This window comes from Pezoporus occidentalis, unplaced genomic scaffold, assembly GCF_034315485.1.
Source record: "Pezoporus occidentalis ecotype Australia unplaced genomic scaffold, CSIRO_AGI_Poc_V1 ctg20, whole genome shotgun sequence".
NCBI classification, from domain to species: Eukaryota; Metazoa; Chordata; class Aves; order Psittaciformes; family Psittacidae; genus Pezoporus; species Pezoporus occidentalis.
Window position 1 is genome coordinate 6,947,559 of NW_026913856.1, and position 15,900 is coordinate 6,963,458.

The 15,900-nt window shown below is 42.5% G+C and overlaps 1 protein-coding gene across 1 annotated transcript; it reads right to left on the bottom strand.

Annotated features, from left to right (window-relative positions):
• Positions 1-1,269: 1,269 nt before the first annotated feature.
• MEAK7 (MTOR associated protein, eak-7 homolog) lies at positions 1,270-14,469 on the bottom strand. The gene is made up of 8 exons (XM_062618334.1): positions 14,394-14,469; positions 12,589-12,765; positions 9,757-9,987; positions 8,878-9,022; positions 5,610-6,050; positions 4,245-4,363; positions 3,971-4,150; positions 1,270-2,921 (listed from the first exon to the last, which is right to left on the bottom strand). Exons 2-8 carry the CDS (start codon positions 12,754-12,756, stop codon positions 2,793-2,795), a joined length of 1,413 nt encoding a protein of 470 aa, XP_062474318.1. The 5' UTR covers positions 12,757-12,765; positions 14,394-14,469; the 3' UTR covers positions 1,270-2,792.
• Positions 14,470-15,900: the final 1,431 nt, after the last annotated feature.

Below are 15,900 nucleotides of genomic sequence, written 5' to 3' on the forward strand. Positions count from 1 at the left end.
TGATTTAGATACATTATTTTATGTAAAACTAGAAGAATGGAAAAGTCCTGCTTTCACTAGCATTTCCTTTCCTCTAGCCAGTGTTTCTAGATTCCCAGATGCCTGGCCTTGATTAAGAAAGATTCTCATGGAAACTGGGGGGAAATGTCAAACAAAGAGCAGAGAGAGACAGTAGAGAGCTGAAGTAGATAGCTACAGTGCCAACCCTGGGCTGACAGCTTTTGCCATGCACTGCAGTGATGTGACTAATAGGAGGAGTGGAAGGTTGATCTGACACACAGTAGTGGATGGATTTAATGGGGAAGAGACTCACTTCAAAAGCACACTAGAATAAAGATGACTCATACATGTAACAGGGACGTTAATCTTTGCAGCTGGATCAGCAGCTGTGTAAAAGTGATTGAGAGATGTTTAGCATAGCTAAGCTTACTGCTCGCAAATGCTTTCTGGATGGTTTTAGATGCATGAACATGAAACACATTGTAATGATTAAACTTTCAGGAGGGAGAGGAGGAAGAAAAGAAAAAAATACTGGGTCTCTTCTGAGCCACTTTTTTTATTTTTAAAGAACAATTTTGAATAATCCCATCTGCTAGTTTGATCAGTAGTGTCCTAGTAAATAATGCTTCACAGATATATTTGCTAAAAGTGCCATTAGTGTCAGTTTTCTTCTTTCCGCATGTTAACACCTTCAATTCAAAGTGAAGAGACTTAGATACAAACTTGTCTAAAAAGCACAGTTTCAGAGGTCAAAATGCTATACTGATTCTCACAAAATGTTTAAACATGATGATTTTGGATTCACAGCCTAGAAAGAACTAAGTATACTAATACTTTAAATGCAAGGAAACCTGGCCACTAAAATATTTTGGTGAAGAGGAGCTTTGTGCATTCACACTCTTCAGATACAGTCTCCAAAGGTGCCTGCTCACTAATTTCTTTTAAATCCTTGCAAATGGTTTCAGTTTCTGCCTTGCAATGGAAGGAAAAGAAAGTACAGTTGTTTATATTTCCTGTGTTACTGCAGAAATTCAATTACATCTCATTCCTGTATGCCATCACTTCAAGTATTCAGTATGTTTAGTCAGTGCTTGAGTGAAGAATACCTCTGAGACTTACGGTGAGAGTTTGAAAATGTTAAAACAGAAGCCAGCATCACCACCCTTAAAGAGATCATTGTGTATTTACTTGCTGTCTATACAGCACTCCTTACTTTGTACCATTTGAAATTCTAATTAAAATATACAGACAAGAAAAAAAATACAGAAGTATCTGTAATTATTTTAATACTTACATTTTTTCTATCTGTTACAAACTTAGGAGACCATCTGGTTTATTTAAGCAAATACAAGATTAAAGAACATTAACTCAGGCCTTTCACAGCATACTCTGTACTAGAACAAATAGCATATATGCCCCAATCATTAGTTCAGGTAGCATACAAAATGTACAGTTGAGTTCTAGGATGTCTGGCTAGATTGATTTCTTCATGCTCTCCTTTCAAGGTTAAATTCATATTGTTTAGTAGAAGTTTTAAAAATAGGATCTATATTAAGGCACAATTGCAGATTATTCAGAACATTACAATCTGGCTCCCTATGAAAAACATCAGGTGGAAAAAAGGGATTGCAGTATTGTATAGACAGTTAAAACACATTTTTTTTCTCTAAGATGCACTGAAAACTCATGCCAAGACAAAGGAGATTCTGTAAGGTCCTTTTCCTTAGGAGAAAGACTGACAGACGTACAAACTAATAACCAAACACAATCTGCTGGGTTAGAAATGACAGTCCCTGGTAGAAATTAGGGCTATTTTTCACAAGTTAATTACACATAGAATTAACAAGTTCAAACTAATAATTACTGGTAGATGTGAACAGATTCAAGCAGAAAAAGCTCTGAGTACAAGAGACATGACAACACTGTTTGCTGACTGGTGAACAGTCAACAAAACAGCAAAAAACCCAACCAAATACATTTTACATTATGTGCATTTTTTTTTCCATAATGAAGTAATGATTAATTATGTGGAAATAAAGTTTTCTTTAAACATGTTACAAACATAATGGTGATTTAAAAAAATTCTTACAAGGTATCTGCAGCTACTCTTCCCAATTACCTGTGGATGCTTCTTAGTTAATCCTTTTTACAGCATGATCTTTCACTCCAGTCCCAAGTGAGGCTACTAAAGACTGTACCTTCTCTAGACAATTTCAGCTGGAGGTGTGGCCCATTCTTAGGATGAATACGGATGAATTACTTCAATGGTTCTGTTCTATTAAGTTTAAAAAGCAATGGAAAATTTCTTAACTGCTCTACTGTGCAACGTAGTATTACAAAACTAAATACCATATACATACAGTTTTGGATATCTTGCAGCCCATTGTTGAAAATCCGACTTGGAAAACATGAAATTTAATGCTTTAACTGAAGCAATGTGGATTAATAGTAACCTTCATATGGAAACATGTGGCCTAACCTGAGTCTACCAAAGTAAGACATCATTATAGTTTGCATACAAATAAATAAGTGCAGTTGAGGTATGAGACCTAATCAGTGTCTTGAACAGTCTTTATATATATATATATATCTCTATACATATACACATAAATCTTGAAGTTAGTAATTGTATAGGATATTGTATGGGACCTAAATACTGTATGAGACTTAAGCTTTGTCCCAGATAATTAGGTAAATGTAAGGAAAAGAAAAAAAAGAGGAAAAAACATTCTGTTCAAGGAACATCAACAGTCAGGAGGAAAATAAAGGATTTTCATGTTACTGTGATTCTTTCAGTTATCATCCTCATCATCCTCTTCAACGGTTTCTCGTAGACCTTCACTCAGACGACTTTTTCCAGCCATTTCTAATAGGGCCTGAGCCTCAGGATCTACATCCAGGATACTCTTCTTACCCTTTTTCTTCAAAACAAAAAAACAAAGTCAGTTTAAAATGTCATTATGAGTGAATCGATATCAGGCTACAAGAAACAGACATACTCAAAAGTCCGCAAGTAATCTGGTTTGCTAACTTGTCACAACGAAGCATGGATACTATGTAAGTAAGGCATTTGAGATTCACTGTATTACATCACATAATTTTTATTACTGCAGTTATATAAAACAGTCATAAACTTTTCTTAAGATGACAATGAACTATTTCAAGGTTATTCAGGTTACATGCCAGCCAGAACATCCTGGTTAACCTGACTTCAGTTTAAAGTGCAGATGTGAACTTTTTTTTAAAGAAGAGATTGAAGTACAGTTCAACATTTTTTGTAAGGAATTTATTCTGTTTCTATGTAGAGCTAAGTGTCCAGCAAACAGACAGGGCACATCAATCTAGTCTGAAACAAAATAAAAATAAAATAAGAAAACAACCAAAAAAAACACCGAACTGTGCAGACTAGACAGTTCAACAACAGAATAAATCACACAGACAGCAGAGACTGGAAAGTGGTTGCCTGCTCATTCCCAGAAATAATCCAAGTGCAGAAAGACTAGCATAAACTCACATGAGTTTTCTGTAAACCAACAGTAAATTCAAAGTTAATGATAAACAAATCTTTTGGGCTCTCTTCCTGAACTATAGATTAGGCTTTACTAATTGTGAGCTTCCAGTGCTTGCTTTCTGGTTTACAAATAGTGGGGTTTATTGAACCCCTCCAAGGAGGTTCATATGGGACACCATTCCTCAATATCAGAAAGTCTTTTGAAATTCAGAATAAAATACTGCTCTGCTGACTCTATCACCTCATGGCTCCTGATGTTCTTTCTTGCTAGCACCCTCAGTAATTCCACCAGTGTTCTGCCATTTGCTTGCTACAAAACATATGGTACCATAAGGGCCAGTTAAAGAAAACATTATTCATTACAATAGAGAGAGAGTGGTTCATCAGAAAACTGTAACACTAAGTTTTGCATTCATATCTTCCATTCCAATCAGGACACAATTTCACAGGTTCACCTACCCCTGCACTTTCACGGAAGTCTCCCACTGCCCAAACTTCCATGGCATCCAGTGTAAAATCCTCCTTTGCTGACAGCTGGGGACTGTTGTAGGTGGTACATCGAGGCTTTGCTTTACTGTGTCCCTTCCCATAGTCACTGTCTATCCAGAGTCCAAAGTACCCGTGTTGTCCACCCATACCCTGTGAACCAGAGCAGCACACTAAGCACTTGGTACACATGTAAACCAAACTGGGCAAGTTATGAAACCTACAGTATAAATTGCTTAATACTTACAAGTCCATTTGGCATTGTTTGTTGGCCATGGTTCAAATACATGTAGTGGTCATTATAGGTTGTGTATGTGTAAACAGCAAGAGAGGGCAAAACAGAGAACAGAAAGCACCTATCGTCACCTGCAAACAGAAAAGCGTCTGTAGTCAAGCAACTGGCCAAGCAATATTGTGCCTACCAACAGGGTAGGAAAAAAATATTGAAGAAGTGCAGCTGAATAAATCAAAGACAGCAGCTGCAATTTCAGAAAGCCAATACCAATCTCCCATCAAGACCTAGACCTATTGTTTATTTTCAGTTAACTCTGTACAGGGTCACAGAAATCAATGTGATTATATGGCTGTGACCAAGGGCAGAGTCAGAGGCATGACTAGTACGTTACATTACTGTGCAAGGGTACACCTATCACAAGCCTGCACTGTGTCATCTAAAACTGGCCAGCTGCTAGACCTGAACAAACTGGTATGAGTGCAGGCTCCCTTAGTTGTGACTATACTGATATATAGATCAGTTTAGGGTCAATGACTTAAGAGTACAATTTTCATTATGCCCAGTTCGGTATTCAGAGGCACTCGTGATATGATTGTCTAGCACACTACATGTGTTAGTCTATCAGGAAAACACACAAAGCAAATGTGTAATCAACATAACATAATATTGTATTAACGGACTAAAGTGGCAGTTATCAAATACTAATTAAGTACAGGAATTTAGTGTTTAATGTAGCAAAAGTAAGGATTCCCAACAAGACAAGATTGCCCAGAGTCCAGAATTTTTTTTTTTTTTTTTTTATTTTGGAAAGCCATCACGAAAGTTCTTTCCAAAGAGTTACAGAAAAAACCCTCTCTTCCCCCCAGAGGTTTCAAGGGAACAAGAAGTTTAGCTTGCCCAAAGGATCCTTTTGCTGCTGGGACCACAAAGTCAAGCGCACAAACGGCAGCAGGAGGCTTAACCTTGCTCAGCTCTTCTGAGATGGAAGATTGCCATCTGCTGGGCATCTTACATAAACTCTAACTCATTGCCTATGCTGTGTTTCCCTCATTTCATTTCCAACCTATGCAGCCACGGGGATTGGTAAGATTTTACTTAAAGGAAAACTTGGTTTATGATCAATATCAAATAACAGACAAACACAAATCAGTAATATGCCTGACTGGGTACAAAGCAATAACAACTTAACACGTATTTTATGTTGTTCAAAAATTAGTGTTATTTTTGCCACAGGAAAATATACCTGGAAGCGTAAGAAATACTTCATGTCATAAAAGAAAACAGTGTCCATTAAGTGGACAGGATTCCTGTACCTGTACAGATTAGACAACATTTAACAGAGCCATGAGACAACAGAAACAGAAAAGAGAGTTTTACCTTGAAACTGTGGCTTCACCTCCCAGGAGTGAGATGCAAACCCACCAAAGATATAACCATCTAAGTCCTTTAAGATCATTATGCAAGGACCCTTGTTCACTATATGCGCACATAACTGTGAAAAGCTTTCCCCATGAAGCCTAGAAGAAAATAAAAGCTGCCACTTGTGCTGTAGCTCTGCAGGCAAGTGGGAGTTGATGTATATGATGGATGGGATGTCAAAGAGACTGACAAATCCTCTTCCCTTGATGCCTTTGCAGCTTGGAACCAGGTTGAGTATGTCTTTGGTTTGGTCTGTGAGAGAATGCAGAACATGGAGGCCTTGCCTGGTAATAACACTGAGGAAAACTGAGATCTGGGGAACTCGGTACACCCAATCCTCAATGACACTTTGATCAAAATTTGTCTCCATCAGCTGAGGACCCACAGGTTTTGTCCCATCTAAACAGTAAGACACACAGGAACAGTAGTAAGTCTCTCAGTCTGGAAAATAATCTGTTGATTTTCAAGTGTAAACACAATTATTACATTATTTTAAAGGACATGAAACCACATGTGAAAGGAGTCAGTGACAGTAAAGTGTCACCTATCTTAAGCAGATGCATCCACAGAGCTGAGAAAAAATTGCCTGTGACATCCACTGTTTGGGTTGTCATGACTAATAAATGTGGATCCTAGTTACAACTTCTGAGATGTTCTTTGCAAGACAGCAAAATCAATTATTACAACAGTGTAAAGATAAAACCTACACTTTGTAAAAGGACATACAGTCATAAATACATGCACATGCATATAAATGCCTGCCACCTGCGAGTCACAGGTATGTTCCATGACAAGTAGTTCTGTACATCCACTTAAAACTGGGACTTCAAACCAAAGGTCTCCTGAATTTCACAGAATCATAGACTAGTTAGGGTTGGAAAGGACCTTAAGATCATCTAGTTCCAACCCCCCTGCCATGGGCAGGGACACCTCACACTAAACCATCTCACCCAAGGCTCTGTCCAACCTGGCCTTGGACAGCACCAGGGATGGAGCATTCACAACCTCCCTGGGCAACCCATTCCAGTGCCTCACCACCCTCACAGTAAAGAACTTCCTCCCTATATCCAATCTAAACTTCCCCTGTTTAAGTTTTAACCCATTACCCCTTGTCCTATCACTACAGTCCCTAATGAAGAGTCCCTCCCCAGCATCCCATTAGGCCCCCTTCAGATACTGGAAGGCTGCTATGAAGTCTCCATGCAGCCTTCTCTTCTCCAGGCTGAACAGCCCCAACTTCCTCAGCCTATCTTCATACGGGAGGTGCTCCAGTCCCCTGATCATCCTCGTGGCCTCCTCTGGACTTGTTGCAACAGTTCCATGTCCTTTTTATGTTGAGGACACCAGAACTGCACACAATGCTCCAGGTGAGGTCTCACCAGAGCAGAGTAGAGGGGCAGGATCACCTCCTTCGACCTGCTGGTCACGCTCCTTTTGATGCAGCCCAGGATATGGTTGCTTCCTGGGCTGCAAGCACACACTGCCGGCCCATGTTCATTTTCTCATCAACCAACACCCCCAAGTCCTTCTCCACAGGGCTGCTCTGAATCTCTTCTTTACCCAACCTGTAGCTGTGCCTGGGATTGCTCCCACCCAGGTGTAGGACCTTGCACTTTTCATGATTAAACTTCATGAGGTTGGCATCAGCCCACCTCACAAGCGTGTCAAGGTCCCTCTGGATGGCATTCCTTCCCTCCAGGGTATCAACCGAACCACACAGCTTGGTGTCATCGGCAAACTTGCTGAGGGCGCACTCAATCCCACTGTCCATGGCAGCGATGAAGATGTTAAACAAGACTGGTCCCAACCCCGATCCCTGAGGGACACCACTCGTTACTGGTCTCCAGCTGGACATTGAGCCATTGACCACAACTCTTTGTGTGCGGCCATCCAACCACTTCTTTATCCACCGAGTGGTCCATCCATCAAATTGATGTCTCTCCAATTTACAGACAAGGATGTCATGTGGGACAGTGTCGAACGCTCTGCACAGGTCCAGGTAGCTGACGTCAACTGCTCTACCTCTGTCCATCAGTTCCATAGCCCCATCGTAGAAGGCCACCAAATTGGTCAGGCAGGATTTCCCCTTAGTGAAGCCATGCTGGCTGTCACCAAGCCCCTTGTTGTTTTTCATGGGTTAAAACTTAAACATAAGTTTAGACTGGATATAAGGAGGAAATTCTTTCCTGTTAGGGTGGTGAGGCACTGGAATGGGTTGCCCAGGGAAGTTGCAAATGCTCCATCCCTGGCGGTGTTCAAGGCCAGGCTGGACAAAGCCTTGGGCGAGATGGTTTAGAGTGATGTGTCCCTGCCCATGGCAGGAGGGTTTGAACTAGATGATCTTAAGGTCCTTTCCAACCCTATTCTATGATTCTATGTGCCTTAGCATGCCTTCCAGGAGAATCTGCTCCAAGATGTTGCCAGGCACAGAGGTGAGACTGACTGCTCTGTAGTTCCCTGGGTCATCTGTTTTCCCCTTCTTGAAAATGGGGGTTATATTTCCCTTTTTCCAGTCATCGGGAACTTCGCCTGACTGCCATGATCTTTCAAATATGATGGACAGTGGCTTAGCAACATCATTCACCATCTCCTTCAGGACCCACAGATGGATTTCATCAGGTCCCATGGACTTGCGCATGTTGAGGTTCTTAAGATGGTCTCAAACCAGATCCTCCCCTACAGTGGGCCCAGGGTCTTCATTCTCACAGTCCCTGCATCTGCCTTCTAAGACTTGGGTGGTGTTTATTCAATTCATTAGGGACTGTAGTGATAGGACAAGGGGTAACAGGTTCAAACTGAAACAGGGGAAGTTTAGATTGGATGTAAGGAGGAAGTTTTTTACTGTGAAGATGGTGAGGCACTGGAATGGGTTGCCCAAGGAAGTTCTGAATGCTCCATCTGTGGCAGTGTTCGGGACCAGGCTGGACAGAGCCTTGGGTGACATGGTTTAGTGTGAGGTGTTCCTGCCCATGGCAGGGGGTTTGGGACTAGATGATCTTATGTCCTTTCCAACCCTAACTACTCTATGATTCTATGAATTCAGGGGAGAAAGATGGTACAGTAAAACAAATAAAATTCCCAAGTCATTCACAAAGCACTAGGTTTGAAACACTGGTCTCACTATTTCAATTCAAAGATGCAACCTGAAGAGAAAAAAACTCTTGTAAAATCAATGAGTAGCTGAGCTCTGTGCCATTCTAGGATATACTGTATCAGTGCTACTTACCTGCAAGCTTCAATTCTGACAGCAGCTGAGAGGCCATAGCCTTTACTCCACTTGCAGAATCCCTAGTATTCTCTGAATTCCAACCTTTCAGTTCCTTCCTGTAGCTCAGTACATGGACTACAGACATGATCAGATCCTCTGTGAACTTAAAAAGTTAAAACATCACCATTTTGGCATTTCTTAAATAAAATCACCAAGAGATTGAAAGGACCTTCTAAAAGTAAAGTTGTGCAGTATTGATGCTGTAAACCCAATGGCAAAAACATCTCATAGTAAGTCAGAAATAACAGAAATGCTATTTCAGTTTCGTAAGTCTTGAAAAGTATCCTTTTTCAAGACATTCTGTAAATGTTATTTCACAAATCATCTCCATAAAATATGGCGTGAAAGTCCAATTTTTACTGTGGTAGGAGTTAGTTTTGCAAGATGCCACCCTTTCACCTTGCAAGCTACGTATTTGATTCACACATCTATCCTGCAACTAAAGCTCTAGAAAACACATTCTCAGTTCCCAGAAGCACCAGCCACACCATAACCCTTGCTGGCTCTTCAGTATAGCCAGTCTCAGCACTCTTCAAAGAGAGTTTGTGAAACATCACACAAAACAGCATATGCCACAAAATCCAGATCCTGCTTCCCAAAGTAGACAATTCAGCATAGGAAGGCCCTCAGCTGAAACAGTCACGCCATATAACATGGTTTGCCTACACTGTTTGTCACAGATCAGCAAGATAGTAGCATACAGAGATTAAAAAAAAAAATAAAATACAAAAGTCAGGAACCCTTGTTTTGAATCTTGTGCTCTGAAGATTACCTTCAAATTACCTACCCATTTCTGTTCTCTTAATATCCCCACAACACATTAAAATGCCTGTTTACCTCTTGAATTTGCTTGCCTTTCACAGGCCCTTCTGTATTGGAGATCATTTTCATTATTATGGTAATCTTCTCATCTGCATTCCCTTTTAAGAGGTTTGACATAAAAATTACAAACTGCTCCTTAGCAATCTGTTCATTCAGCCCAGATGATTTCCCAGTCAGGGCAATACTTTTCATTCCATTGTATAACCGAACAGTCATTCGCTCAGGTAATGGCTCCCGTGTATACGCCTACAATGAGAAAAACAGCAAAGAACATATTTTACAAATAAAAAATAACTCATATTTTCCAGCCAATCTGTGCTGACATGTACCACTGTGAATGACGGATTTCAATACCAAGTACCTACTACCAGCAGCAAACTTTTGTCAAAGGACTGGGTTTCCAAGAGAAAAAAAAAAACGGAAAAAACAACTCTGTATCACCTTTTCAATAGTATTTAGTGATTTAAGTTAATTATGGTTTTCTACAAAGGCCATGGACTTCAAGAAAACCCCAACACTGTAAAGTGTTAACAGGGTTTCTGTATGATAACTATGTTTTAAAGGCCTACAACTCTGCCAGGCCAACATCTAAAATTTAAACCTTTGATAGTGGAGCTCAAGAATACTTCAAAAAAAAAAAAAAAGAGAAATTAAAGCTTTTTCCATATCTCAGTTTGGCCTTAAGACAATGCAGGCAATGTGTTTATCCGTCATGCACACACAGAAACAATTCTGAGAAGTTTCCATCCACCCAGCAACATCTAATTCAAGCATGGAACAAAACTGAGATTGCCTGATTATTATAAGGCATCCCTAATGTTAAGACAGTCGAAATCAAAACTTATTCATCTAAACTGCATAACTGGCGCTTTGAATTGAATCTAACTGGTATACTTCATCATGAATCACAACACTGTGGGAAAGATCTGACTGGCTTCAAGAAACTCTCACAGTGTTCAAGATAATTACATGGTTTAAAAATAAATAATCTAAAATACATCCATACACTAGGACATTATTGCACAGCGTCTTCACTGCACGAAGTGTTGTGAATAACATACCAACCTGGACTGACTTTTATGTACCAGTTGTAGCCCAGTGCGGACCATGCTGAAATCAATGGAACTCCAGCTGCATAAAAGCACTCCAGCTGTTACCACCCATCTATTGCTGGCTCAAAACCACTCCTATTGAAGCCACCAGGGCTGTTAATGGCTGGTAATGTGCATATAGGGCAATATTCAATATGCCAACCTCTACCCTGCTTTTCTTGACGTCAGTGGTAAAACTCCCATTGATTTAAGCAGAGGCAGAATTAGCAGCCACAGTCTTGTACATTAGAGTGCTTCATATTGAGGGAGGGACAGTCACAAGGGGTACAGCTGTCTTTAAGAGGCTTTCTGAAAGTACTATATGAGCCTGAAGTGGGACAAGCAGCAGGGAACGTAAAAACCCTGTATTGAAGGGCTTTTTACTTCACACTGGAACAGTACCCACCTACTCCCTACCCTTTCCTACCCACCACTTTGTTGCATTGTTTTGTTATGCTTGCAGCTATTACAATGAGTAGACCAGGGGGGCAAAAAAGGACTGTAAAAGTTAATCTTCAGTAAGCATCTAAAAAACACCTCTGACAGTTTAGAATCCTTGTCTGAAATGGCTTCAAGAAAGTATCTGGAGATACCTGCTCTGCCTGCTTTCCAAGCTCTGCAGTGCAGCCTGCTCCGGTCCAGAATCCATGTAGTTTCCTTCTAGTAAAGCACTGAGCCTAAGAAGAGTGGTACCTACATGAGGTAATGCTTGGAGCCTCACCAATATGACCAGACTCTTGCTAGACCAACCTAGCTAAGGCATGAGCACAAACACCTCAAACAACTGCCACAATCAACCTAGCTGAGGCAAGAGCACAGACACCTTTGAGGTAGGTATTCCACTGCAAAAGGCCTGCACTGAGGAATTAGGCATCTACAGTCTTTCAAAAGATACTAAGTTTGCAAACAGAAAAGCAGGAAAAGACAAACGTTTATTGAAGATCATATCGATCTATGGGCAAAACTAGAAAAGGAACTTCTTCCAGGTCCCAAATAACAGACACCAAGAACCAGATTGTTGGATGTACTAGGGCTGAAAAGCTGTGCAGCAGCACCGCCACTATTTCCAAACTGGTGGTGGTCCATAAACAGCCAGGCTGGAAGAAGACTAAAGCTGGGCTGCTAAATGTCTTAAAATAACCTGCTTCTTTCACCAAGTTTTAATTTGATTCCATTAACTGTGCAACATACATGAAAACGCACTTATACTATTACATTCATTTGGCCACTTGATTCCTGCCTAACTGAAGTTATCAAGTATTGCAACAAATCATTTTCCTCTTCCTTCTTGATTAGAAAATGAATGCAAAGTTAATCAGAAAGCATAATGTATGTTAATCACCTAAACCAGAGAGACACAGCTTAATCAAGCAAAACTGAATCCTCTGCTTTTAATGTAAGTTAAAAGATTAGAGACAGTGATGCAACTGAGGAAAACATAACCAAATACAAACCAACTATGTGACAGCTTCTCAAGCAGACTCCAGGGGGAAGAATATTAATTTTCATATATCCCAACTTAGTTCAGAATCAGGAAAGCTGCAAATTGACCAAACAGTGCAATTTAAAACAACCAATACAAACCTGAAAGTCACTACTCATGTTAAACTGAAAGAAAAAGTTTAATATTCATTCTGCCTCAGAACATACTATTAAATTGAAAAAAAGCAACCCTTAAAAAGTAACTATTGCCATGTCTTTAGTTCTTTCTGGAATTATGTTCAATGCAGATATATCAGGAATAATATTGTCTTGCCTGTAGTGCTGCCAGAGTCACAGTCTTCTTTGGAGCTTTGCTATTTTTTCCTGCAGCTGAACCACTCAATCCTGATATGGTGTCAAATACTCCATCAATATCAGACTGCTCCTCAGGAAGGAATCTGGAAAGGTAATTCTGATACACATTGCTTTCTGCATTTCCCATCTTTTCAACCTGTAGCAAAGGAAAAGGAATAAAAAAAGCAGTAAACAGAAAGGTATCACAGTGGCTATGTCAAACAGACTAACATACCAGTGCAAGTTTTACCAGAGGAAATTACCAGCCTTCTAGAAAATTATAAACTACTGTTTATTCTCTGTATCCACTGAGACTTAATGAACTTGAGGAACACCAGCAACTGTACTTTAAAAATGTCCAATCTGCCAGCTGTTTGCTAAACCCACCCTGTTTACAAATTCAAACCTCATTTGGGTCTTATCAAATGGAAAAAACGATACGATCTAATGATTAAATTAGCTTGTAGAAAGTGACCACGAGTCTGTCAACTGGAATACATCAGTAATGCAAAGGGAATAGCCTGACTATGGATTATTTATGACAGGTTATGCTATATCTTTCTGATGCATTAACGGACTGAAGCTAATAAGATGTGGCACTAAAACACCAGAGATGAGATTGGAATGTTTTTTTCTAAGTATGCAATTCAAAACTCATTCAAAAAGCTGCCAAGAAACACAGTAATAAAAATACTTAGGATCACGACCCATGAAAAACACATAGCTTCATAAGCAGTCAGTTGTTGAGAGCTTGTACCCACAGAATTAAGGCTGGCTGAGGTGTTGATTTGGGGGTGGGGGGTGGGGGGGTGTTAGGTTTTAGACATTTAATGGTACCACTGTGATTTCCCTCACTGTTTCAGGATTCACCTGCATTATGGAGACTAAATTTTTAGGCCTGAAAATTAGTAGGGCCTGAAATCTCAAATTCCACCATTACCGTAAATGGTCTTCCCATCTATCTAGGGCGGACACGCTCCTGGGATGGCAAAATAAAAAAGCTGGGAAACGGAATAAAACACCCTTCAATGGTTTCCTTTCCATATATTCCATGTCCTTTCTGGTACCTCACTTTTGGTTCAGGATTCCCAGTTCCACAGAAACCTCTTTCTGCAGACAAGCCCATCGCACAGCCCTTCAGCAGCCTCACAAGGGCTCTGTCCAGCCTAATCCAGCCTTTCTGCCCTTAACCTGACGCTGACTTTGACAAACTACTGCACGGAGGAGGCTGGGCAGGAGCTTTTTACCTTGGCTGAACAGCACAGGAGCTAAACGCTTGCTCGTCTGCGAGGAAGATACGGATCGTGGGGTAAACACCAGAGTCAATGGAGACGACTGTAACCTGGAAGACGAACCATGCACCCCTTAACTCAGCGCTCCGCTGCAGAAAGGGGGTCCCCGACCCCTCTCCCACAGCCCGAGGATGCCCAAGTGGGGAAGCTCCGCCGCGGCCCAGGGGCTGTCTCCGCAGCGGGGCCGAGGCCCGGTGCTCAGGCACGGAGCTCCCCGCACCGGAATCGGTAGAAAGCCGGGCAAAAGGCTGCGCGGTTCGCCCTTCTGCTGCTTTATTTCCCGGTACGCTTAGGTCATCCCTCCCACACGGCTGGCAGCGGGCCCGGCGTGTTCCCGTTCCCTCTCCCTCCCCGCCATCCCGGCGACAACGCAGAGCGGGAGGAGAGCGACCCCCGCTCCGGGACGGGGTGAGGGGGACGGCAGGACCACCCCTTCGCTTACCGGCAGCACTCCCTACCGCTCTCCGCCCCCCGCCCCGGGCTCGGCCGCTACCCTTTAACACACGCCCCGGCAGCCGGGGCCGGGGCGGGCCGGCGCCTGCAGGCCGCACGGCTGGGGCGGAGCGCGGTGGGGAGGGCCCGGAGCCGCTTCAAGGGGTGGTGCCGTGCGGTGCTGCTCCTCAGGAGGCGGTGGTGGGGAGGCACCGAGGCCGGTGGTGGGATCGGGGCCGGCGGGGCTGGCACCGCGGTGCGGGGTGGGGGAGAGGCAGCGGTGCCGGAGGAAAGCTGTGAGGAAGTAACAGCACAAATCAGGGTTGTCAGTGCCTTCTCCCACAGACCCTTCTGCCTCGGCGCTTGTCAAAGCTGCCTCAGTACTGGTCACTAAGGCACTTTACCCCTCTCTGACGGGGGCTGCCTGTGGTCGTCATAGAACAGTTTGGGTTGGAAGGGACCTTAAGAGGTCACCTCCCTGAGGGGACTCTTATCCCTGAGGGGGCTCTTCTACCTAATGAACTCTTCTAACTGAAGAAGAGCCCTAAAACATGTTTTTTCACCAAAAAGAAGGTGAAAACTCAGTGTTATATGTCGGGCAGACCGACTGACTTCTAGAGGAAAGGCTGAGAGAGTTGGGGTTGGTCAGCCTGGAGAAAAGAAGGCTCTGGGGAGACCTTACTGAAGTCTTTCAGTTCTTAAAAGGGCCCATAAGAAGGATGGGAAAGAGCTTTTAGCAGAGCCTGTTGTGACAGGACGAGAGGCGATGGTTTTAAAGTAAAAGAGGGAGATTCAAGCTGGATGTGAGGAAAAATTCTTTACACTCGGGGTGGAAAAACACTGGCCCAGGTTGCCCAGAGAGGAGGTGGATGCCCCATCCCTGGAGACATTCAAGGCCAGGCTGGAGGTGGTTCTGAGCAACCTGATCTAGTTGAAGATGTGCCTGCTCATTGCAGGCAGTAGGACTAGATGGGCTTTGAAGGTCCCTTCCTACCCAAACTGTTCTATAGTCCTATGACCAACCCCAGTGGCCCTTGTCAGAGAGAGGTAAAGCGCCCTGATGCCTGCTATTGCAGGGGCTTTGAAAAGGGCTGGAAGGCTCTGTGGCAGAAGGCACTGCCAGCACTGATTTGTGTGCAAACAGATCCTGGCTTTTGGGAAGGAAAGAGACCTGTGTGCCTGTGTGTAATATACACACGCATGTCTCAAGGTGTACAGGCAGGCTCTGGTGAATTTCTGTGTCAATAGAGAGTGGAGAGAAAACACAAAACTTTCTCAATTAATAGTTTAAACTTCTACCTTGTGGCTAGCAAAATCACCCCAGTCTGCAGGCTGGACATGGAAAGACTGTGCAAGGGGTAAGTGGCAAATGCAGTGCTATGAGGACAATGCTTAGGGACTGACCAGAGACCGAACACTTAGGAGAAAAATTGTAGCCTCAATGGTTGCAAAACTGGTCTGAGAACTCACCTGTTTTCAGATCAATGACCTTCCATCTGTTACATTACTTCAGCAGCACTGCCCTTGTACTTTCAGCCGCAGGGTTTGTAATATATCAAGGCATTTGC